Source organism: Orcinus orca, chromosome 2, assembly GCF_937001465.1.
Source record: "Orcinus orca chromosome 2, mOrcOrc1.1, whole genome shotgun sequence".
In the NCBI taxonomy this organism is placed as follows: domain Eukaryota; kingdom Metazoa; phylum Chordata; class Mammalia; order Artiodactyla; family Delphinidae; genus Orcinus; species Orcinus orca.
This window is the reverse complement of record NC_064560.1, coordinates 118,082,073-118,109,466: the sequence shown is the minus strand read 5'-3', so window position 1 is coordinate 118,109,466 and position 27,394 is coordinate 118,082,073. Positions and strand designations below refer to the sequence as shown.

Genomic DNA, 27,394 nt, shown 5'->3' with positions numbered 1-27,394 from the left:
GAAGATCCCACATGCCGCAGAGCAGCTGGGCCCTTGAGCCATGGCAGCTGAGCCTGTGCGTCCGGAGCCTGCGCTCCACAACGGGAGAGGCCACAACAGTGAGAGGCCCGCGTACCGCAAAAAAAAAAAAGACGCAGATGTAGAGAATGGACTTGAGGACACGGGAAGGGGGAAGGGTAAGCTGGGATGAAGTGAGAGAGTGGCATGGACATATATACACTACCAAATGTAAAACAGATAGCTAGTGGGAAGCAGCCACATAGCACAGGGAGATCAGCTCGGTGCTTTGTGTCCACCTAGGGAGGCTGGTGGGCAGATGCAAGAGGGAGGAGATATGGGAATACATGTTTATGTATAGCTCATTCACTTTATTATACAGCAGAAACTAACACACCATTTTAAAGCAATTATACTCCAATAAAGATGTTAAAAAATAATAATAATATCCGTAAAATAATTTGCCATGTTTTCATTTTTGGCTTGAAAATTCAATATGCAATCCTGGTTTTAGTTAGAAATGAGGAAATGCCAACAGGAAATTGAATGAAACCTCAAAATACACTCTTTTTTGCATACAAGAAGCACTAATTATTTCTTTTCAACAACTACGATGTTACTTTTCTGTTTCTGCAGCCAGTGAGAGTCCCAAAATACAGTTTTCTCTTTTCTCTAAATATACTGTTTCACACAAAAATATATAATATCAGTATGTAACAACTAAGTAATGTACTGGTTTTCCCTTTGATTATTTTTTAAGTATTTTGTTTAAACCATAAATGTGAACTCTGAAAATGTGACGGAGATGACAATGACCACAGTCATACTTTATCAGAAGTCCTAATGGTTAAACAAATCTCTAAATTCTCAGTCTCTCTTTCAGGAATAACATTTGATGGTCACAAAGTAGACATTTTCTATCTTTAGGACCACTATCCAGCTTTGAGATCTCAGCGAACCTTGATATCTAACAACAATAACAACAACAACAACAAAACTCAGCTGTAACACAAAAAGAACAAAGAATATCCCTGAACCATTTTACTCCCCCATCCTGGCTTCCTCCTTTTGGGAAATGGCACCCAGTAACATAAATAAACTAGCAGCATACCTGTTGATGCATTAAAGTCCTGCGGTATATTTGGGTAGGGACAGAGATTCCAATTCTCTGTCTTCCAAGAACTCTGATCTCAATCCAGAAAACAGTGGTTCCCACTCCCACCATACTGCTGTGTAAAGGGCTCAGAGGCAGCTGTGCCTGGCCCTTAGGAACATAATTTAAGGAAGCTGCGATGGCTCCGTAAGGTTCCATCACAACCAAACTTTCTTTGGAACATCTTAACACTGCGCCTTTCCTCTGAAGTAGCTTCAACTGATCCAAACCCAGATCCCTAATCTTCAATTTACAGGTTGGAGAAAAGACTGACTATAAAGAAGAATTATTCCCTATAGGCTACTGATATTATTTAAATCTTCTTAAAAACCAGGAAAATCACATGCATCTAATATTGTACAGAAAATGATTTGGTGATATGTTTACAAAACTGGTAGAGGGTTAGTGGAATAACAAAAGACCAGCCATTTTCTCTTCAGGCAAAAACTAGCACCCAACCCCAAACTAGATCCCACGAAGTACCGAAATATTAGGGGTAGAAAGGAATTTTACTGCTCCAAAGCTGTGGTTACCCTTCCATTTTTCTTCACCCTCTGTTAGTTTTGTAAAAGAATATTTGAGGGAACTATCAAGAAAGGAAACATACTCATTTCAAAATTCTCACAGGAGAGAAGTTATCAACAGAGTGAACTTCACTGCTTGCTGGTAAATCAAAGGAGCTAGAAGAATGTGTCAGAGTAAGGGACAGGTGACTGCCACCGCTAACACCTAGAACCAAAGGAACAAAAAGAAGTAAAGCTCTCAAAGGACTAAGGAGTGCTGTATCTATTCTCTTCCCTCTCCTCTCTCCTGATCATGATCAAGCATAGCTTATATCATAAAGATATAACAATATTAAAATAAATATTTCACCCCATCTCAGCAAATTACCAACTGAAAAAAAATGAATAGAAAGTGGAAACTGGCAAAGGAAAATAGACACTGTTGTAGAAATCACTACCACTGCAGTTGCAGTCACTGAAAAGGCAACTGGGATGAAACCTCTTTAGTTAACAAGCAGATTGTCATATTATGTGAACTAGCTTTAGCACACATAAACCTGAACAGCCTATGGGCTCTAGAGTTAAACATACCTCATCATTCTGAAGTTCAGGTCTTGGAGAAGAGCTGGAAATTGTTGGGTAAATGGCAGAAAGTTCTTGGAGTTTTGTATCAATTTTAGCAAGCTGCTCATGCTGGGTGACTGCAGGTGTGTATCCTTCTCCCAGGACCAGCCAGCCAGACTGATCTCCCTAAAAGGAAACAAGGATCACCAGGTCATTCTTATGCTACATTTTTTTTTCCAAAATATACCTTTCAGACCGCTACATCAGTGCTCCTCACAAAAACAAATAAAAAACAAAACAAATATTAAAAAAACAGAATTAACTTGGGATAGTGCAAGAAAAAAAATTCAATAGTTTAAGGTTTTATTATCTGCCAACTCTGCGTAAAGTATCTGCTTACCTTTTGTGGGCGCTCTACCCTACGGAATAACTCTCTTAGCCTCACAGTCTGGGTCTCATAACATTCTCATTTCTCCACTTTGAAAAAAGTGGTTTGTGACATGTTGAATAAGGAAGAAATCATGTTTACCCTGTAACGGACATGTTACTTTCAAAATTTGTCCCTGAAAAGTAACATAGACTCGGTTGTTTGGGTTTCATGATCATAACTGGTCATCTAGGGACTTCCCTGGTGGTCCTGTGGCTAAGACTCCACACTCCACATGCAGGGGGCCCAGGTTCGATTTCTGGTCAGGGAGCTAGATCCCGCACGCCGCAATTAAAGATCCTGCGTGCTACAACTTAGACCCGATGCAGCCGAATAAATAAATATTTTTTAAAAAAAACCTGTTCATCTAACTCGTTATTGAACTAACATTAGTTTCTTAATGGGTTAAAAGCCATTCATAACATTCATTCAAAATCCTCGTACTGGGCTTCCCTGGTGGCGCAGTGGTTGAGAGTCCGCCTGCCGATGCAGGGGACACGGGTTCGTGCCCCGGTCCGCGAAGATCCCACATGCCGCGGGGCGGCTGGGCGCGTGAGCCATGGCCGCTGAGCCTGCGCATCCGGAGCCTGTGCTCCGCAACGGGAGAGGCCACAACAGTGAGAGGCCCGCATACCGCCAAAAAAAAAAAAAAAAAAAAAAAAAAAAAAATCCTCGTACTGAGTGCCTCCTATGGGAAGGCATTACACTGGGCACTGGTGATTCAATATGAATCTCACACGTTCCTGCCCTCAGGAGTTCTCAGTCTCTGGACAGCAAAGATTTTAACAAGGTGTGAAAAGTGCTGGCAAACCCAGGGTTCCATGGAGAACAGGGAGGGTCAACTAACCTCTGTTAACAGGAAGGGGCAAGGAGAAAACGTGTTTGGAGAATGCTTCCTAAAGGAAATAATCTTAGTAGCATCTTAGAGAAACAACACAATCGGCTGTGCACTTTAAAACTGGAGCAGGTGAGGGTGAGACTGGAGGCAGAAAATCCAGTTAAGAAGCAAAAGCCGTAACCTACAAGAAAAGTGATGAGCGCCTGAAGTCGGAATGTTTCCTGGGAATGAAGCACACAGGACCAATTCCAGAGATACTTAGGAAGCAGAGTTTACAGAATCTGGAGACAATTTGATGGAAGAATGAAGGGAGGAGTAAGGATCAAGGATAAAAACCAAATTCCTGATTTCATCAGCTAGGGGGATGGTGGTCATAAGGACCAAACTAGGGAATACCAGAGACATGGTAGGTTTGAGGAGGAAAATGATGATGATGAATTCTGTTTGGGGCCTTCTGATATTCACAGATGTCCCCAGGATATCCACAGATTATGTTAGGTAGTTAAATATGTTTGTCTGAAGTTCAAGATAGAGACCTGGATTGTAAATAAGTACTTTGGACTCACCCATAATTCTATAATGGTTCAAACCCTTAGACCATGGGAATGGGTGAGGTCACAAAGGGAAGCATGTAGCACAAGGAGGATCATGAAGAACACTAAGAATAAAGGGGCAGATGGAGGGCAACACACACTTTGGTTTCATGACTCTAATACCAGGGATCAAACCCTAAGTGGTAACCAGAAGAAGTACATGCAAAAACTTACGCAGAAAGACTTACACTGTCTCTTCCTGGCCCCAGCATCCAATCTCCCTTTCTGCTTCAGTGAAACCAAATACTGCATGAGTCTCTCTAGGGAACAGGTACCCACCAGACACTCCTTCTCCCTACCCACTGGCATCAAGAAGACAAGCAAATGACCTAGATTCAGCCAATCAGAAGGGAACACCCTGGACTTTGACTCTTGAGGGAGAGAGAGAGATTCAGAGATGCAGGGAAAGTGGGGAAGTGATTAATGGTGACAGCAGTAGCAGTGAGGATCCAGTGTTGATAGCAGTGAAGGTGGCAGCAGTGATCATTATCGGGGGTGTCTGGTGGCCTCGGTGCAGCCCCGAACCAGACTGATTCTCAGGAGTTTCTAGGGCCATTTTTCTGCCTACCTTGATAACTGCCTGGTTTACAAGCCCGGTCCTCCAAACTTCCCACTGTGTCTGTGAGCTACTCAAGTCTTCCAATAAATTCGTTTTGTTTTTTTAACCAAAATCTGCCTCTGTTTCTTGCAACCTAGAACCCTGACTAAATTGGTTTTTGCCACGTTACTTACAAAAAAGAGTAACTGCAAAAAGCCGAAATGTCTGAAAATAGGGAGAAAGGGAGACCACACTATATCCATATATGGATATGATACAGTAATAAACATGTTAAATATACTTGCAAGTTGGCATATGAAAGTTATACATAATTATTAAAAAAAATACCTAACTACTCACAAATAAGAAACTCTGATTAATTTTTCCTAAATAAAAGTGATATAAATACTGTATGACCTAAAAGAGAAAAAAAGAATCAGACGAAAAAAAAAAAACAATGGAATCAATGACTAAATATTGGTTAATAAATTTTAAATTCGTGTTTGAATGGAATTCTTTTTAATGACACTGGAGGTAAAAGAACATGGCAGATTAAATTCAACAGAAATTTAAATGTTTCATGCTTTATGCTGTTACAGAAGCAAATTATGTGTAACATGTAGTAGACGGTATGTGTGTTTCTGTCTAGACTTGCAATGTGTAGGAGTCTTGTCTCCCTAAGACAGAACCCAGGAAATGCTCTGCACCACCCTGCTTTACAGCTAGGGTTCACACCAGTATTGAGGGTCCTCAATCACACTCACCCATTCAATACTGATTTAGACGTGAGTAATTTAAGATCTGATGCAAAATCCATTTTGTTGGGAAGGGTGACAGTAGAGGCTTCCAGCGTTGGGGAGAGCCATTAGTTGCAAGTGTGAGTTCCCTAACTAGGAGGAAATCTTTAAAAAATTCTACCTATCCTAGAGAAATTTAAGAGAATATTACATCCATACAGTCAAACATACCACTGTAAGGAACAACCAGCGGAAATGAGTTCTGTGGAATTCAAACATAACTATCATGTTAGTCATCCTCTTTACGTTGGATCTGTCAGAGACGAAGTGGCGGAGCACTCCATAAAGAAATGGGCACACAGACGCTTGAAAGACTACAGCAAATGGGAAGCGTGGCAAGAAGTTTCATACAGTTTGAGAACAGTAGCTCGGTCCCTTCCTCAAAGTGTTCCTAAATGCTTCCTGCCATATTCACATCTTCCTCCACTACATCTCTATTCCAACATGTGCCACCACCTATATGGCTTCATAGAATCTCCATATAAAATGTCTATCTCCCACATCAGGTAATAAGAAAGTATACTTTCTCCTCAGAGGACTTACAGAAAGAACTCTCAGCAAATATTAGTTTAAAAACAATAGTAACTGTAAAAATAACAACAACAATCTCAAAAGAGGGCTGCATAGCTAAGTAGCAGAATAGAGATGTTTGAAACCCAACTAGGAAAACCGTAAAATGAACTTATATGAGCAAAATGACAAAAAAGATAAAGATTATGAGAAAAATATTTTAAGACCTGGAGGAGAGATCCAGGAGATTCTATACCCATCTATGGGCTGGTACATTGACTGACCTAGTCCCCTTTTCCAATCTCCTCCTTTCTTGCCTTCCTCTGCCACAAAAAAAGAGAAAATGAAATACTTGAATCCCCAGTCTCACTTGCAGAGCTGTATGAAACAAATGACTACGTGACAGCTTGGCCAGTGAGATGCAGGTGGAAGTCATGGGGACACCACATCTTCCCAAAGGAAAAGGCAAAACTACAGAGGAGTCTCTTTTCTCCTTCCCCTTCCCCCTTTCTTTCTGCCTGGAAAATTAACACATTACATACAGATATAGCAGCAATCTTGCACACCTAAAAACAAAACCACACTACAAACATGGGTCAAGAAGATCAAAAGACATTAGGTACTTATACCTGGATTTCTTGTTACTGAAAAAAATAAACTTCTTGCTGAAGTCACTGTTTATAAAGTTTTCTGTTACCTGAAGTCAATCCCATTCCCAACTGATATCCCACTTTATAGGAAGCCCAAAAGGAAAGAAAAAGAGATGATAGAAGGGAAGAAATAAGATAATTTTCTGCACAGAAAAAAAGACTTGAACCTTCAGATAAAAAGGGCCTACCTACAAGGTACCATGCAGGAACAAAAATGTTTTTAAAGACACACATAAAATACATTCTGATAAAATCTGTGAACTCAAAAATAAAGAGAAAATCCTAGATGCTTCCAGAAAGAAAGGATTTTGCATCTAGGATTTACCTACCACCATTTGAAACTATCATTCAAATGAGGGAAAAATAAATTTTTGAATAGGCAAAGACTCAAAAAATTATCTACACACCATTATTATTTCAGGGAAATTTTTTTTTAATTCCAGAAGAATGACTCAGGAAAAACGATTTGTACAAATAAACAATTAGTTGAGCTTAAATACACAGGTAATGACGTGATTTAAAAATTTGGCTACTATTGAGAAAGATTCCTAAAATATAAGACGCATACTGTTTTTAAAAGGAAAAACTTGGGGGCTTCCCTGGTGGCACAGTGGTTGAGAGTCCGCCTGCTGATGCAGGGGATGCAGGTTCGTGCCCTGGTCCGGGAAGATCCCACATGCCGCGGAGCGACTGGGCCCGTGAGCCGTGATGGCTGAGCCTGCGCGTCCGGAGCCTGTGCTCCGCAACGGGAGAGGCCCACGTATCGCAAAAAAAAAAAAACAGGAAAAACTTCTGGGCTTCCCTGGTGGTGCAGTGGTTAGGAATCTGCCTGCCAATGCAAGGGACACAGGTTCGAGCCCTGGCCCGGGAGGATCCCACATGCCACGGAGCAACTAAGCCCGTGCACCACAGCTGCTGAGCCTGAGCTCTAGAGCCCACGAGCCACAACTACTGAGCCCACGTGCCACAACTACTGAAGCCTGTGCGCCTAGAGCCCACGCTCCACAAGAGAAGCCACCGCAATGAGAAGCCCGTGCACCACAACAAAGAGTAGCCCCCACCCACCACAGCTAGAGAAAGCCCGCGCGCAGCAATGAAGACCCAACACAGCCATAAATAAATTTATTAATTTATTAAATAAAGGGAAAAACTTCTAACATCCTGGAACTAAAATTCCAGGTGATTTCAATACATTCTGGAGGCGAGGAAAGGGGAGAAGAGGGAAATAAAAGCATACCAAAGATCCTTTCCTGTTAAGATATAAGATTTTGGAGACTAATTAATTACTGAAGGACCTCCAGAGAGGAATGCAGCCCCCTGCCAACACTGATCCTAGGCCAGTGAGACCACTTTAGATTTCTCTCCAGAACTAGGGGGAAACTGAGGTGAAGAGAAATAACTTCCCAAGGTGACAGAACTGAGAAATGATGGATCCTGCATTCTAGCCCAGGTGACAACAGACTGCCAAAGCCAGCACACACAACCACTCTCCGCTACCACCTGCAGTGTCTGGAGACTCCATTTCTACAGACCACAGTGTCAGCTGTGAATACATAACCTGGAGGAATATATACCAGTACAACACTGGCCTTTCCTGGAGTAGGAATGATAGAGAACTGTTATTTTTTTTCTTTTCATCTGAATTTCTAGCTTCTCTTGACGAATTGGAGGATCCAGGCAGCCCTGGGCAGGATTTCCATGCAGCAGCAGCCACGGACCAGCACACTCTCCCCCACTGGCTACAGATATTGCTGCACATGCTCTGCTTTTTACCCAGAGCAAAAACTACCCTCTGAACCTACACGTCTTAGGCTGGGTTCCCTAGATCTGGAACCTGAGGCAGAGATTCTTGTTTAAGTGACTTAGTGGGGGGATGCTTTCAGGATTAGGGGTGTGAGGGGAGCAGGCTAGGACAAGGAAACAAAGCTAGGTGAGGATATGGTCTCAGCTGAAGACTGGGTGACCCCTGGGGAAGAGGTGGAGGACAAACTGCAGGGCACAGCTAATCCCATCTCAAGGTGAGGGGATGTGAGGGGAGGCGGGGGCTGCTGTCCTGAGCTGGTCAGCTCCCATTTAGCCCAGGGCAATTCTCCAGGGAAGGAGGCAGCTGTGCACCCTTGGCACAGGGCAGGGGGATGGATGCACACATGTGCCAGGTAAAAGGGATCTGGGCAGGGTGCCAGCAGCATTTATCACATCATCTCTATTAAACAAACATAGGGGAATAAAAACTAGACGACAAGGCTAAGAGCTTCAAGGCACACAGGAGAATGTATTTCTTTGTAGAAGTAAGAATATTACAATAGCCAGGTCATGGAAGCAACCTAAATGCCCATCGACAGACGAATGGATAAAGAAGTTGTGGTACATATATACAATGGAATATTACTCAGTCATAAAAAGGAACGAAATTGAGTCATCTGTTGAGACGTGGATGGACCTAGAGACGGTCATACAGAGTGAAGTAAGTCAGAAAGAGAAAAACAAATATCGTATATTAACGCATGTATGTGGAACCTAGAAAAATGGTACAGATGAACCAGTTTGCAGGGCAGAAATAGAGACACAGATGTAGAGAACAAACGTATGGACACCAAGGGGGGAAAACCGCGGTGGGGTGGGGATGGTGGTGTGCTGAATTGGGCGATTGGGATTGACATGTATATACTGATGTGTATAAAATTGATGACTAATAAGAACCTGCAGTATAAACAAACAAACAACAAAAAAAAACCTAATACTAAACTTTCTTTGGGTTATTTGTATGGAAATATGTTAATATAAATGTTTCAGATATTACATGAAATTTCTAAAAATCTTACATGTTCTGATATAATGTTATAAGAATTCTAGTTATTACTTTAAAATGTATATCTCAGAAATAACTTTAAAAAATAAATAAATAAAAAGAATATGGCTATAAGTTTAGTATGCAAACAAGCACAAACGCTGAGCCACTGCACTCCTTATGTGCTTGTCTGGGCCCTATAAATACCTGCATTCGCACCCTGGATTCACGCTTTTCCCCTCCTTACACTCAGTCTGTGCTCGCCCCAGACTCTTCATGGAACTAGATGCCCAGCGGTACCTGGGCAGGAGCAGGATGGTGCTCTTCAGGATTACTGAAGATTTCGCTAAAATATCATGGAACCAGTTTAGGGATAATAAGAAATGTCCAAAATAAAAGGATCCAGAGAAACACAATTCTGTGTCATCAATGACCAAGCCCATCACATCATAGGCAGAGGTTATTATTGTGAAAGCCAATTGTCGTCACTCTTATAATGACATAGGAGAGTCAATAATGAATCGGCAAGAATAAATTGGAAAATTTAGATAAAAATAAATTTGTAAAACGGGATTTTTTTTTTTTTTTTGCGGTTCACGGGACTATCACTGTTGCAGCCTCTCCCGTTGCAGAGCACAGGCTCCGGATGCGCAGGCTCAGCGACCACGGCTCACAGGCCCAGCCACTCCGTGGCATGTGGGATCCTCCCGGACCGTGGCACGAACCCATGTCCCCTGCATCGGCAGGTGGACTCTCAACCACTGCGCCACCAGGGAAGCCCAAAACGGGATTTTTTAAAGTCAGAAATATTGTTCCATAATTTGAAAAATTACTATAAATTTATGCTAATGGGTCAATAACATGATTAAAGAAATAAAAATTAAGAAGTGTAGAGCTTGTGGAATATCAGAGTTTACTTACCTCAGAACTGGACAGCCCCGAATCACTGTTATCCAAGTCCTTCAAAAGTTCAACCAGCCTTTTCTTCTCTCTGTCAATCATAACTACTGGTTGTCCTGAATTCTTGGCCAACTACAGAATGTATGAATGGAAAATATTAAATACTCAAAGCAATTCATAGTTCAGGAAAAATAAAAATGGGACCTGAGGCTTCTACAATACAGAAACACTAAGGTAAAATTTGTGAGATTAGGCATTTTCATTTGCTAGGTAATTTTACTTTATGCCAAATTTTTGATAGAGGTCCATTCTCCAAGCAAAGATATTCAACCATTTCAACAAACATTTTATTTAAAATTAAAACATGGGCAGTTTGCAAACCTCTCTTTATATAATATGTATCAATGCAAAAACATATTTGCTGAGACATTTGGAAGGAATCTTACCACTTCCTATGTGGCATATATTCACTAAATGAAACTGCTTTTAAATTTCAAGAATATCATATCAGGAGTTTAAATAAGATTCAGTTACTATTGTTAAAAGGGAAAAAGGGAAATATATGGTGGAGCTGCTGTCTGTGTCAGCAAGAACTTGGATATGGGGAAAACCTTACTGCTCTTGGAAAATTAAACACTAAATCAACATACAATGAGCCAGAACAAAGAGACAGAGCAAGCTGGAGAAGGTCTCCTTCAGATCATACAATGATGGAGCACAGAAAAATCGAGAGTCCCAGAGGTCAGTCCTCACAGCAGCAGGCTGACCCAGAATCCAGTCTGCCTGGAAAAGACGTGCTAATTGTGGAAAAAGCATCAGGCTTGAACTATGAAGAATTACTTAACTCTCTCCTCTTAACACTTCACACTCACCAATGTAGCTTTCTAGTGACTTAACTGCCTGAGTGGTTTGCCATGAGCCTCTGTCCCATACTTACATTTCTTGCTATAAATTAATTCGCATTCTGGTCTAATACAGGAGTTCTTGTGCCCTTAGTTAGTCTAAGTCTGCCTTAAGGACAAACCAAGTGAGACCGCAGGGCCTGTAAGACCAAGGTTGAGCCCCTAAATCAGGGAGCTAATCAGAGCAAGAGACAAGTGACAGGCTGCCAGGAAGCTCTGCTAGAGTTGGGCGGAAGGGGCAGGGGCAGTGGGCAGACAACCAGTTGGCCTCTCCAACTCTGCCAGGAGAATTTTCCATTCAAATTTCTAAATGCACCAGTTATAAAATCAGTCTCATTACTTTAATAAAACAATTTTAAAATTGATTTTAAATATGCAATTTAAAATCTGGGAAACACTGTCCAAAACTATTTTCTAAATAAATGTTTTTCAAACTGCAGGAACCAGATTCATTTCTGCATAATGAAACAAATGTAGTAAGTTGCAGCTAGCAATTTTAAAAGGGGTAGGATGGGATAGAATAGGATAGGATGGAGAAGAAAATAGTGAAGTTAAGTACTGGCTCATAAAACTTTTCTATCAGTTGTATATAGTGTTTCAGTTACATACACGTGCATCATGGTCAAAAAAATATTTAAAGACAATGAACACAACTATTTCCATGCTTGCAGCTCACTTCATCCCACATTCTGGCTTCTAAATTTCTAAGTACATACCTCAATGTTTCGCTTAATAAAGTCCTGGCTGTGTTTACCCCTGAGCTCAATCTTTTCTGTATTTGAGAAAGGTTTCTTTTCTGCTTTGATCAATGACTCATTTCTTTCCACACCATACGTAAAATCTAATATTAAGAAAGTTCAAAATTTTTTCAGAATTATAATTGTCCATTATGCTAAAATTTTACCTTAAGCATATATTAGGATATATAAGAAATAAAACACACATAGAAGTACTTCTAAATTCCAGATCCAGAAACTTAATACATACAGAGATTTTTTTTTTTTTGGCTGTGCCACACGCCTTTCAGGATCTTAGTTCCCCGACCAGGGATCAAACCCGTGTCCCCTGCAGTGGAAGCGCAGAGCCCTAACCACTGGACCACCAGGGAATTCCCCAGAGATTTATTCTTAAAAAGATAAATGTGTTCCCATAATTTGCCATGAAGTTCTCATAAAACTTCTTTTGTTATTCATTATCCTGTATCAAACTTCTTATGCTGATTCCTTTGGAATCACGGGAAACACAAAAAGAACTTCAAGTGATATATGTAAAGGAGAAATCTCTGATGTCATGGGAATTTTAAAATATATTTTATTTTAGTCTTTATATGAAATAAAACTTTCCGTAAGGCTAGAGTCATTACCCGCTACTCTGTTAATTTGCCATCACCCTCTTAGAATAAACTTTTTGTTCAACCCTGTCTTTTAAGCAAAGTCTGGGCATAAGTGTCCTGGATGTTCCACATCCTATCTGCACAAACCCCTAAAACCCATTTCAATTTATCAGTTTTTCTCAACCTTTGAAAAGAGATTTGAGTCAACCTCTGAGTTGTTCAGACCTTGAGTACTCAAGACAAGAGTAAGAAAAATACTTGTGGACTCTTATCCCCTTTATAAAATATCTTGTTTTCATTGTAGTCACATTTAAAGCATTTTTTAAAAAATTATGTGAATCCTTCATTAAAGCTCTAAAAATACACAGAAAGAAGAGTCCTCTTAAATGAGAAATGGAGTCCACCTTACAAAATAGGATAAATTGCCATATTAAAGTCCAACAGAAAAAAACACTAGCCAGTAGCTCAATGTAGACAAGGCTTACTTAAAAGTTACCTTTGTTTTATGAGAGAGGTTACTTCAATAAAAAGGATTAAGGGAGCTAGTCAATTGGTGTATTTACAGCTTATTATCAAAGATTCAGTATAAATTTCATAATTAAAGAATAAATGTTGATAACACTAGCTGAAAAGAACAAGGAAAAGGGTGAGATCTCTGGATTTAATTTCTTTTCAGACAAAAGAAAAGTTTTACTTTTCTATCCTTTATAATTGGGGTTTTATTCTTTAATCAATAACATGATTTTTTTAATAAACTATCAATAGTTAAAGTATGATTTACTTTTTTGGAGAGTGGCCTTCTTAGATATAAAATATATAACTTTTTCCCATAATCCAAATTGTATACAGTCTTTTAAGTTGAAATATGAAGTCTATTCATTCAGCTGAAGTTTCATATTCTCTTAAACAATACATTAAAATAAATCAAATTAAATGCATCTCTGTCTACATTTATAATAGTTTCTTTAAAATATACTTTTAATAAATTATAGGATTAAACCTTAGATTGTCTGGTAGGAATTATCTCCCTAGAAATGTCCTCTTCTCTCCATCCTGGTAGTGATCCAGGGTAGAAGCTGCCATGTTCCTATAGTGACCCCAACCCTTGCTAGGTTGGATGAGTTGGTTGAACCAAGGGTGGGCACCTAACCCAAGACAGATCAGTTGGTCTCTTCTCTAGGATTTAGGAATTGAATTGCCCTCTCAATGACTAGCCACAGGATATGCTCTTGGGAATCAAAGAAGCTGTCTACCAGCCGGATTCTTTCCATAAATTTTCTTTTTCACTTAAAGCTAGGTTTCTATTACTTGCAGCCAGATCTTCTTTAGCTCTTTATTATACAAAATTTCAATCCAAAAGTAGAAAGACTGGTATAATAAACCCTCAACAACTAACTTCAATAATGACCAATCTTGTTTCATCTATAACCTCACCTACTTCCACTCACCACTGAATTAAATCACATCAAGTCGTTTCATCTGTGAATATTTCTACATACTGCTAGTATCTTCTTGTGACAGTATGTAAAATCACATACCTTTATTGACATTCTGTATACAGTTTTCATAGTCTTCTGGAGGGACTTGAGTGTGAAACACAGAGAAAAAGGTATCTTCGTGCTCATAGCAAGAAGGATCTATTGATTTAAAAATCACGTGTTCAAAACACACAAAATAAATAAGGAATTGTTTATGTGAACAGTTGTTTTGAAAAAGATAAGACCTAATGTTCTCTGCAATATTCCTCAATTCCCTCCACACGTTTCTTAACACAATGTCACTTTCAAAAAAAAAAGACAATGTCACTTTCAGGTAGAAATGATAATCATCTTTGTACACATGAGCCACTCAAAACAGAGCAATCAAGATAATCAACAGAATTTCCCTAGAACTTCTGTGCAAAGAGGATGTACAAGGTTGCACTAAAATATCATATTAATTAACTGGAGATAATGTATCCAAAGTCTAATATTCTTAATACGGAGAATGTGCACACTGCATAACTTTGTGTTTTTATTTTTTATTTTAGATCCCCAAGGTTTAGATTTCAGATATAGGGTCAGTCATTAAAATAACAGAATGTGTTTCAGAGAGAAAACTGGGGAGACACTTAGCAGTTAGCCTTCTTTTCTTTTATTTATTCTCTTGGGATAATATCCCTAAAGAAATTAGGAAATTGTGGTTTTTAACTCTTTTTGTTTAATGTAATTTGTTTCATGTTCTACTAGCTACTTCAGACACTGTATATTTACAAGAAACTGCTAACATAAATAAATATCACTTTGCATTAATATGAGAGAATCTGCCAGGTTATGGCACAGAAATGTTTTTGCTTAAGAAAACATGACAAGTCTTGAAGACACTACAGGATTCATCACCTACCTCTGAAACAAACCTGATTCAAGCATCTACTTGGAGATAATACAGGCAAGATACATTCACCCTAACACACAAACACCACCAAATTCATAACGTACAACTTCTGACAGTAAAAAAAAATTAATCAATCCAATTCCCTAATTTGGAATTCATAATAATCTGGCATCACCAGGATTGACATTACAACCATAATCCTTGTACAATCTTTGATGAGTTAATCCAGCAAATTAGTGGTATAAGCCTTGCAGGGAGAGGGGTAAGCTACTCAAAAAGCAAAAAGGTTTAAAGTTCTTTTCAAACTTTAATTGTTTTGCAACCACTACTATTAGGGGTCTTAAAATATTCATTAAAGCAGGCTCATCGAGTCAGCAATTTGGCAACGTTCTGTTATTGGTTTAAGTTGCATCACATATCCAAAGTGGTAATATATTTATTTTTGATCACATAATTCCTCTTTAATAGCAGTTTCACTCAATTTTAAACTAAAGTACCTAGAAAGACACAAAAATATGAAAACTTGCAATACTAAAAACTATTATAGCAAGGTGATACTGAAGCTTTTAAACCCAGGGGTTTTTCCTAGGCTGAAATCATTCGTGTGACCCTGTGGCTCTTCACCCATAGTCGCAGGGTAGTCATTGCCTCAGACAGAAGATGGGTACAGCCTAGAACAAAGGCCTCATAGCTCAGTCTTGAGTTTAAAAGACAATAGTTGTAAAAGGCAGACATTCAACTGCAGGAGCTCAACTCCTTGAAAGAGAAAAAGCATTTTCTAAATTCCAAAAGTCCTCCATTAGAAAGCTCTTCCTTATAGTCAAAAAAATTCTAATTAATGTAGAAGAAATGATGGAATTAGAAAATAACCATTTGGTAACCATCATAATAATAATTGATTCAGGTAGGAATCATCAATGGATAATAAAACTCATGGGTGAAAGTTTGAAGAATAACAGGATAATAGCCTCATAGTATCCTTCCATGAGATAACTTATTCAGTACAAAAAGAAAAATGGTAACTTTACAGTGCAGAAACCTGGCAGACACCACCTTAATCAAATGATCAAAGTTAACATCATCAGTGATGGAACAATCAACATCATGCATTTCCTGATATGATTCATGGAGAAGAACACAGTACCACTTCTGTGGGATTTCTGCCAAAAATGCATAACTTGAACCCAATATATGGAAACATAAACAAACCCAAACTGGGCAACAGTCTACAAAATAACAGGCCTATAATCTTCCAAAATGCTAATGTCATAAAACACAAAGAATGACTAAAGAGATATGACAATTAAATGCAATGCATTATATTGAATTTTCTTTTGCTAGAAAGGATTTTAGTGTGACAACTGGCAAAGCATGAAGAAAGTCTGTCAATTGGATAGTAGTATTGTATCGATACTTATTTCCTGATTTGTGTGCATGTGTGTGTCCTCTTGTGGACAGGAAGACAGAGGATGTGGTAAATGTTAACACTTGGAGAATCTGTATAAAGGGTATTTGAGAATTCTTCATACTTTTCAGACTTTAAGTCTGAAATTATATCAAAATTAGAGGTTAATAGGAAAATTTTCAAATTTCCTCATTACAAACATTCTTCTGGGGGAAAAAAGTCTCCCTTGAGAGATCAAGGGCCAGACCTTGAAAGACTGAGCACAATTGTTTTATTAACATTTTTTAATTGAATGAAAGACTCTTTCAATTTTATAGTGCTTTACAATTTTCAAAAGTTTTCAGCACAATTTTTAACAAGAGTCTTAAAAGAGGAAGATTGCAGGATTGATTTAAGTTGCTTCCTGCCACCTAGAGAAGAAAGCCCATCCCAGACAATGGGAAGGACCTAGAAGAACATCAGAGGGGATGAGTTTGCAGAAGACACAAGTGACACACACGTGAGGCTGCTCCCTGGCACTCATCCCATTAGAGGTGAAATCTTGGAGTTGGATAGAGATCACCAAAGAGAATGGGAAAACCAGAGCCCTGTGGGCTCTGCCTCACTGCATACCTGGAACTTGGGAGGAGACTCCACACACAGTGCTCCACACCTACCCCTGACAGCTCCAAAGCAGCAATGGCAGTGTGGCATATTTAGGGGAAGACAGGGCCTAATATATTCACCCTTTCTTTCTCCCTCTCTCTCTCTCCTCCCGACCCCAACACACACACAGAGAGAAACATATGACATACAATGGCATGACTGGCCTGTGGCATAGAAGAGAACCAGAAGTTCTCACTTGCCCCGATTAGGTAGAAACTGACCTCTTCCCACTGCACATCATGACACCAACCAAAAATGCACACATCCAAATGTCCCCTACAATTAAGAACCACCCTATTAGCCTACAGAGGAAATTTCAATTAACTCAAAATATCAAAACAATGCCCACAGTGTTATAGATTTCCACATTGACTTTTAAAACAGAGGGCTTAAAAAAAATCCTGGAGAACAAGGGAAAAGCACCATTTTCTAATTAACTATAAAGTCAATGAAGAAATAAGAGTACAATAACAACCTGTAGAGAATAATGATGATACCATACAACAAAGAATGTAGTACAAAGCTAAATCTATATGCAGAAACAAATTTATAGCAATAGAGCTTTTATCATATTGTTATGGACTGAACTGTAACCCCCCAAAATTCATACACTGAAGCCCTAACCCCCAGTGTGGCTGTATTTTACGGAGGTAATTAAAGTTGAATGAGGTTATTAGGTGGGGTACTAATCCAATAGAACTGGTGTCCTCACAAGAAGAGGAAGAGGCACCAGAGATATCTTCACCCTGCTCCTCTTCTTCCCTTGTGCACAGAGAAAAGGTCATGTGAGGACACAGTGAGAACGTGGCCATCTGTAAGCCAGGAAGAGAGACCTCACCAAAAAACAAATTTTCCAATACCTTGATCTTAGACGTCTAGCCTCCAAAACTGTAAGAAAATAAGTTTCTGCTGTTTAAGCCACCCAGTCTGTGGTATTTTTTTTATGGCAGCCCTAGCAGACACATATTTTAAGAGAAAATAAAATGAGCTTAACTAGTTTAACTGAAGAAGCTAGAGAAAACAATAACAAGTTCAAGAAAAGAAATATAGATAATTGTTAGAATTAGCAAAGAAATTCAAAACTGGCTCACAAAGGTATAAAAAGAAAAATCCTCAAGTATAATTTTAAAAAGAGAAAACACTCACTGTAATCAAGATAGCATGGTATTGGCAAAAGAATAGCCACATAGATCACTGCAACAGAATAGAGGATTCAGAAATAGACCTGCAAAAATATAGGCAACTAATCTTTAGCAAAAGAACAAAACAGTTGAATAGAGAGAGGATAATCTCTTAAACAAATGGTGCTGGAACAACTGGATGTCCATGTGCAAAAAATAAAAAAAGAAGAACATAGATACAGACCTTATACTTTTCACAAAAGTTAATTCAAACTGGATTATAAACCTAAATGTAAAATGCAAAACTATAAAACTTCTAAAACACAGGATAAAAATCTATATGAGCTTCAATTTAGTGACGAGTTTTTGTATACAACACCACAAGCATGATCCATGAAAGAAAAAATTGGTAAGTTAAGCTTATTAAAATTTAAAACATCTGCTCTGCAAAAGATACTGTTAAGAGAAGGAAATTACAAGCCACAGGCTGAGAGAAAATATTTGCAAAACACATATCTGACAAAGGAGTTGTATCCAAAATGTACAAAGAACTCTTAAAACTCAACAAGAAAACAACCAATCCGATTTTTTTAAATGGGCAAAAGACCTAACAGACAACTCAGTAAAGAAAATATATATATGACAAACAAGCACCTGAAAAGATACTCAACACCCTTTGTCATTAGGGAAATGTAAATGCAAATTAAAACAACAATGAGATATCAATATATACCTATTAGAATGGCTAAAATCCAAAAAACTGACAATACCAATTGCTGGCAAGGATGCAGAACAATAGGAACTTTCATTTTTGCTGGTGGGAATATGAAATGGTAGAGCCATTTTGGAAGACAGACAGTTTCTTACAAAGTTAAACACTTATTGTATGATCCAGCAATCCTGCTCCTACATATTTACCCCCCAAAATGGAAATTTTATGTCCACACCAAAATCTGCACACTAATGTTTAAAGCAGCTTTATTCGTATTCATCAAAAACTGGAAGCAATCAAGATATCTTTCAATAGATGAAGGGAAAAACAAACAGTGGTACATCCATAGAAAAATATTTAGTGACAAAAAGAAATCAGCCATCAAGTCACAAAAAGACATGGATGAATCTTAACTGTATATTGCTAAGTTAAAAAACCCACTCTGAAAAAGGCTACATACGGAATGATTCCAATTATACAACATTTGGAAAAGGCAAAACTAGAGAGACAGTAAAAAAATCGGTGGTGGCTAGAGGTTTGGGGGAAGAAGGGAGAGTTCAATGGCGATTCACACAGGGGACCTCTGTTTGTTTTGTTTGTTTTAACATCTTTATTGGAGTATAATTGCTTTACAATGGTGTGTTAGTTTCTGCTTTATAACAAAGTGAGTCAACTATACATATATCCCCGTATCTCTTCCCTCTTGCATATCCCTCCCTCCCACCCTCCCCATCCCACCCCTCTAGGTGGTCACAAAGCACCAAGCTGATCTCCCTGTGCTATGTGGCTGCTTCCCACGAGCTATCTAATTTACATTTGGTAGTGTACATATGTCCATGCCACTCTCTCACTTTGTCCCAGCTTACACTTCCCCCTCCCCGTGTCCTCAAGTCCATTCTCTAGTAGATCTGCATCTTTATTCCCTGCCCCTAGGTTCTTCATAACCATTCTTTCTTTTTTTTTTAGATTCCATATATATGTGTTAGTATACAGTATTTGTTTTTCTCTTTCTGACTTACTTCACTCTGTATGACAGACTCTAGATCCATCCACCTCACTACAGATAACTCAATTTCATTTCTTTTTATGGCTGAGTAATATTCCATTGTATGTATGTGCCACATCTTCTTTATCCATTCATCCACAGAGGGGATCTTTAAGTGTGGTAAAACTATTCTGTATTATACCGTAACAGTGGTTACACGACACTATACATTTTTGGAAACCTATAACTTCACAGCACAGAGAGTGAACCTTAATGTATGCAATTTTCAAAAGATTATTTAGGATGTCACAGAATCCCAGGATAAAATACAGAATTTGATAAAACAATCTGTGTTATCAATGTATGAAATAATTTCACTGGAGGGGGTGAAGGGAAAAATGTTCACTCTAAGTAACTGTGGAAATGAGTAGACTCTGCAAGACTAAAGGCAACAGAAACTGCACGTGAGCTCTGTACTCCGGTTGATGAGGTTATGTCCTGTGGGGTACAGGTCAACAATTCTGGTATCACTACACACATACAGTAGAATTGAACAATTAAGTAAATGGATGGCCTTTGATGAGAGCCAGGTGTTTCACTGTTGGAGTGGTGGTTACAGATAAGCAAGAGAAAAGGCTAGAATGATCCATGGGGTAATAAAGTCAGAGACCTAAGTATGAACCTATGTTTAGCCTAATACAGATACAGATGGTTACACATAGAAATATTTATAGATAAGTGTGTAACAGGTTAGCATACACACAAATACTTCCTTTCTCAGAAGGCCTAGAGTCAACAACTCCCCAGTAACAGCAAGCACACCTAGCATCCAGATCTGGTTTCTAGTATCATTCTCCAATAAGAGGAACCAGCTGATCGGAGAAACGGCTGATTCTAGGACTCAGGTAAGAAACATAGAGGATGAGTCTGAAGCCAGAAAGCGAGGAAGTGCTCACAACAACAGCAAAATAAAACACACAGTGGAGGAAATATGACAAAAGGACACAAGAGTCAACTGAACAAGTTCCCAATGGTCAAAGCTGTAAAATTTTGAGCAATGAAATAATCCAAAGTATAAACAAATATCCACAAGTCAATAGTGAAATAAATAAATAAGGAGACTAGATGAATCCCCCATGCAGAATAATTCACAATGGGACTGCCCTGGTGGTCCAGTGGTTAAGAATCTGCCTTCCAACGCAGGGGACAGGGGTTCAATCCCTGGTCGGGGAACTAAGATCCCACACGCCGTGGGGCAACTAAGCCTACGCACCACAACTACTGAGCCCACGCCACAGCTAGAGAAGCCCAAGAGCCACAACGAAGACCCAGAGCAGCCAAATTTTAAAAATAAATAAATAAAATGTAAAAATAATAATAAAGAATAATTCACAATAGTTTATGTAAATGCTCTGCCATCAAGGAAGTGATGCATAACTCCCCACTCCTTAAGTATGGGCTGCGCATAGTAACTTTCTTCTGAAGAAGACAGTACGGAAAAGGTGAACTATTGAGAAAATTTACAGTGGAGAAACCTGACAAATACTTCCCCAGCCAGGTGATCAAAGTTAACATCAACAGTGATAAGTTATACTGATAGTATGATGGGATGTAATGAAAATGGCACTTTAACTCTATGGTCTTCCTCCCAAGAACATACAATACAAATCGAATCATGTGAAAACCATGACATAAGTCATAACTGCTGGAAATTCTACAAAATACCTGACCAGTACTCCTCAAAAGTGCCAAGGTCATCAAAGACAAGGGAAGTCTGAGAAAGTGCATAGCCAAGAGTAGCTTAAGGAGACATGAGTAAACGTACTGTGGTATACTGGATGGGATCTTGGAACAGGAAAAGGACATCAGGTAAAAACTAAAAGCCTGAATAAAGTATGGACTTTAGTTAATAATAATGTATCAATATTGGTTCATTAATTGTAACAAAGGTACCATACTAATCTTAATAAAAGGGAAACTCGTTGCAGGTATATGGAAAATCTCTGTACTTTCTTCATATTTTTCCTGTAAATCTAAAATTGTGCTAAAATTAAAAATTAACTTTACAAAAATTCCAGATTAAAAAGAGAAACAAACAACTAACAAAATTAGAAATAAGAAATGGGACATATAAACAATAAGAAGGAGAATTATCATTTTTGAATGCTATATGAAGTTTTATGAGTAAAATTTTAAATCTCAGTGAAATGGATACTTTAAAATCTCAATGACGTGGACATATTGCCAAAATTGACTCCAGAAGACTAGTAAACTGTAATACAATAGTAAATATGAAAGAAGCTGAGAAAAGAATCAGAGAATTGCCTCCAAGAAATTATTTGAACCAGATGGTTTTTCCAGTGAAATCTTTCAAATTTGGGGGAAACAGATAATCCCCATGTTATATAAACTGTTTCAAAGCTTAGAAATAAATGGACAGCTAGCCCCATTCATTTTATGAAGCTAACACAGACTGACAAAGCATACACACAACCACCACCAACCCCACCTCTACCTGCTACACCATGACATACATGCACATGGGCACACGCGCACACACAAACACACAGCTAATTTCACTTATAAATACAGACGCAAAAATTCTGAATAAATTCAGCCATTCAAATCTGGTACTAAATTAAAATAATAATCCTCCATAACCAAGAAATACATTAACCTAGGAATAAAAGACTAATTTAGTATTTAAATCTATTAATTTTGAAACATTAATTAAGTTTGTCAAGAAGAAAAAGCTTTACAATACGTTAAATAGATATTGAAATACATTGAATAAATTTCAACACTATGTCCTTATAAAGTTCTCAGAATAGGAATAAGTGTCGAAAATTAATATTATTTCCAGGTGATCATAAACTAACAAGACTCAAAGCAAACAACTAAAGGTAATTAGAATAAATAAAATAATTATTACTGAGGGCCAGAGGAGATCAATGTCCCAACTCGAACAGTCAGGCAGAGAGAGGGCCAATCCCCCCCCCTCTACATTTTAGTTCTATTCAAGCCTTCAAAGTATTGGATGATGCCCACCCACAATCAGGACAGTATTCACTTCACTCAGTCTACCAATTCAAATGCTAGGCTCTTCCAGAAACACCCTCACAGATACACCCAGAAATAATGCTTAACCAGACATCTGGGAATCCTGTGATCCAAAAATGACACATACAATTAGCCATCACAAAGACTGGGTGGATGACGAAACCATTAACCAAGATAGCGAAAATATACAAAAAAAGAAATAGGTTTCAACCATGGGAAATAAGGAGGGGGAGAGGAGAACCAGCAGGAAATAATGAATCCAGTAAAAAAAAAAAAAAAAGTTACTATTCTATGAGTGGTCAACTGTGTCAGATGCGACAGGTATCAAATAGGATGAAAACTGGGAGGATGTCACTAGATATAGAATTTAGGAGGACCACTGATGAAGTAGTTTCTGTAGTGTGATAGGAGAAAATACAGTTGGGAAGTTGGGAAGTAAATGGAAGTTGACCAAGTAGCACTAGTAGGTGCGGACTATTCTCTCAAGAAGTCTGACCTTTAAGGAGAGGAGGGAAACCGAATGGTACCTGTTTGGGAGTAGGGTGACGAACCGAGGGAGGAGGTTTTATTTGTATGTTTTGTTGGTTTGATGGCTCTTTGATTCTGTTTTAGGGCCAGAACATTTAAGCCTGGTTAGCTGAAGGGAAGGACCCAGAGGAGACAAGAGAGATGCTCTAGGTAAGAGACAGAAAAACTGATGGATCAGGAGGCAGGAGTAGAGTGAAGGGGATGGGACATTATTGACTTTGGCCTTGGAGAAGAAGAGCACCTGCCCTCCATCTAAGGGAAGAGGGAAGAGGGTAGAGGAGCACAGTCAGAGTGCAATTTGGAGACAGAAAGCAAGAATTTGGAAGGGACTCCCAACCAGTTGGTGCATTTTCTCTGAACCCTAAGACTGCCAGGGTAAAGGACTTGCATAAGAGGATGGAAGGTTAAATACACAGTAACAATTTGGAAGAGCCACTTTGGAGAATGTAAGAGAAATTGCTAAGCAATACTGAGAATATAACAGAGGTTAAAAATCAAAAATCCTTAGCTGTACCAGTCAGCACAATTATGTGATTTTCTCCCCAAGTCCTCTGCAAATCACAGCAGAAAGAGACTACCAAATTTTCTTGGAATATTTAATCTTAACATGCAAGAGCAGAAGCAACATTTTCCTAAATTTCACAGAAAATCATTTTGAAAGAGGTATTTGCAAATTTTGAGAAATCTGATTAAAGTGCCACTGTTTTGTGCTTACATGTATACATTGGAGCTGGAAACACAAGGGCAAAAGTGACAAAGGCAAAAAAGAATAACCTCTATCCAAAACACCGATAACAAGCAATCCTATCACTAGATATATTCGTCTCAGAGAGTAATGAATTCTACCTCTATCCATCAGATAAATGCTAAAAACTAAGGGAAAACTCCTGGTATGGTAAATGATTTTCACATTTCTCTAGAAAAGCTTTAAAGTGATCCCTCGAAAATGTGGTGAGACAGACTTTTAAAATACTTCTGAAATCTCTAGCAAGTGCAATACTGTCCACTTTGAAACCTCAGTACTTGAGGATATTATCTCTGGTTTATGAAGTCAAAATGCGGTTTAAAAAGAAATCAATTTAATATGGTGTTTATCTTTCTCATAGAGTCAATGCCCCATTTGTGTTTAGTTCCTATAAATAAAACTAAATACACAAGTATCTTTTCTTTTTTTTTTTTTGCTATTGTTTTTGTGATGTTATAAAGGGACTATAACATCCCCAAAGGATGCATTTTGTGTTTAGAGGGTGGGAAAACAGATTGGAAATTGCCATTCTGCCACTAGCCCAAAGTCCCTCGAGTTACTCTTAAGAAAGTTAAGGAAATGACTGGGAGAAATCAAGAACACTCATCCTAAGATTTCTCCCTTTGTTTAAAGGAAAAAAATAAGAACAGCAAAAAGTAGGTTTGGGTATTTATAGATTTGTGTTTAAAGTTCAAGTCCAAATAAGCCTGGCTCTAAATTCTTCAAGAGATGCTTTTAAAGTACTATTTTAACTAGATGCCGCCACCTACTGGACAGTTTACAAGGACTTTGAGCTTTCCAGGGAACAAAGAAAAAAATGATCATGGAGGAAAAGAGAGCAAAAGATTTCTGTTTTCATAATAAGCCTTATAAGAAACACTTTACTTTAAAATTTATGGCTATCCATAGGCTTGATCAAAATAATTTTTTAATTTTTAAAATTTTTACATTTTTAATTAAGAGGGGTAGTTGAAGTTCAGTGAATAACCTGGGAAAGAAACTAATCTCAGGACGCAACAGATATAAGCAGTGTCACAACATTTCATGATATGCGGCTATGCTGTAATAGTAGAAATATGAGACTATCAAAAATCAGTGCTAGGTGGTAAAATTGGACTCTTTCATTTCTATGCCTTTCTTTCATACATTTCTTTCATACTTGCTAATAACACATTTCATAAACTGAAGATTCCAAAAGTTACCTCTTTTGGAATAAGGTAATAATTATGTTATGTCAAATGTAAAAAAAAATGTACAATTAGGCTAATAATGTAGTTTATAGTAAATGCTATCTCTTTTGGGTTTTAAGATTTTTAAAGACCAGATATATATGTGACTGCTGACATGCCTAGGATGTGAAGAGCCAGCAAGACATTCCATTAAGGAACCTGTCTTCTATGAAAGGCCAGCCACCAAAAAAGTCTAATTAAATCTGAAGAACCAGGAGTACAATAGTGCTGTCTCTTCATTCTGGTGAACTAGTCAACCGTGAGCTAATCAAGACAGACGGCAGCAAGAATGAAGGGCGACAGACCCTTGATTTACCCAAAAGCATCTTTGATCCCCATTTCCTTTCACACTGACCCTACTCTCATATCTTATCTGCTCTGCACACGATAAACACTGCCAGTACACAGTAAGTGACTAAGAATTCGAAATCTAAAAATTGAAACTCTGACATGGTAATGTTTAAAGCAATGACTCTCTCTGGGCAAGCCTCTGGTAACTCCAGCTTCCAGATCATGAAGTCTAAGAAGTTTCCATGTTAGAGTATTAGTACTAATCTAGCATGAATGTAGATGTCTACAGGGCCTACAGTAGTCACGTGACTCCAGAGATACAACTCTGAGCTCCAAGATTTAACCAAATGGACCTGTCATGGGCTTTTAAAATTAAATGTATCTGATAGTTCGGATTTGTTCGTGAAGAAAGGCCAGCTGAAAACAAGTCTTTCCCTCTAAGGCCTAAAGTTCACTCAGTAGTGAACTCTGTGACCAAAAGGCTAATGTCAAAAGGCCACCATGGATCCCTTTACAGAGTGGCCTGTTTTAAAGTCCTTGCTCCAGACTCAAGCACAGCAAGTGTGGCCTCTTAGAAATGCCTCAGTGGTGAAATTAGCATCTAGCTCCTGCATTCTAAAATACAGATGCTGAACGGCAAAGGAAACCATCAACAAAACTAAAAGACAACCTACAGACTAGGAGAACATATTTGCAAATAATGTGACCAACAAGGGCTTAATTTCCAAAATAAACGAATAGCTCATACAACTCAATAACAAAAAAACAAACAAACCAATCAAAAAATGGGCAGAAGATCTAAATAGACATTTCTCAGAAGAAGACATACAGATGGCCAATAGGCACATGAAAAGATGCTCCACATAGCTAATTATTAGGGAAATGCAAATCAAAACCACAACAAGGTACCACCTCACACCATTCAGAATGGCCATCATCAAAAAGTCTACAAATAATAAGTGCTGGAGAGGGTGTGGAGAAAAGGGAACTCTCCTACACTGTTGGTGGGGATGTAAATTGGTGCAGCCACTATGGAGAACAGTATGGAGGTTCCTTAAAAAACTAAAAACAGCTACCATATGATCCAGCAATCCCACTCCTGGGACCCCTACTTAGAGCCAGTCTAATGCCCAAGAGATACTATATGACCATTTAGATGATGTTAGTTAAAGGATTTCAAAAGTGTCCTGCCAAAAAATCCATGTCTTCCCAATCACTAAAACATTCATTACTAAGTAAGTAAATTAAAATAAGTTATATGATTCCACAGTACTTCTGTAGAAGAAGAAAAAGGAAGAAGGAAAAGAAGAAGGGGGAGGAGGAGGCGAATCACAAATATACAGTTGACCCTTGAACAACATAAGTTTGAATTGCACAGGTTCACTTATACACGGATCTTTTTCAATAAATGCATACTATAGTACTACACAATCCTTGGTTGGTTGAATCCATGGATGCAGAACTGCAGGGACAGAGGGCCAACTATAAAGTTATACCTGGATTTTCAACTGCACAGGGGCAGTGCCCCTAACCACCATGTTGTTCAAGGGTCAACTGTTACATACACACAAGTGGAGGAAGTAGAAACATATGCACAGAATTAACTGGCTGGTCTCATAAACCAGAACTATGAGAGAACGGGGAAAGGACAAATCAGTAATGGATTTTTATGAAAGGGTGCAGAGGTCTGAGTGAGACACCTCATGGGACAATCCCAGGCAGTTAGGGGACTGCACAAACTGGGTGTGTAGAGGCACCTAAGAGTCACAGGAAGTAAAGGCAAAGACACACTTTGTCTATTTCCTGA

The 27,394-nt window shown here is 38.6% G+C and overlaps 1 protein-coding gene across 1 annotated transcript in view; it reads right to left on the bottom strand.

Moving 5' to 3' along the window:
• FSIP1 (fibrous sheath interacting protein 1) overlaps window positions 1-27,394 on the bottom strand; it is a 207,826-nt gene that overhangs the window by 151,461 nt on the left and 28,971 nt on the right. The window contains exons 6-9 of the mRNA XM_033435831.2: window positions 14,032-14,130; window positions 11,877-12,001; window positions 10,280-10,390; window positions 2,245-2,403 (exon numbers count right to left, since the gene is read on the bottom strand). Of these exons, the coding sequence (XP_033291722.2) occupies window positions 2,245-2,403; window positions 10,280-10,390; window positions 11,877-12,001; window positions 14,032-14,130 (494 nt within the window). The remainder of the gene's footprint in view (window positions 1-2,244; window positions 2,404-10,279; window positions 10,391-11,876; window positions 12,002-14,031; window positions 14,131-27,394) is intronic.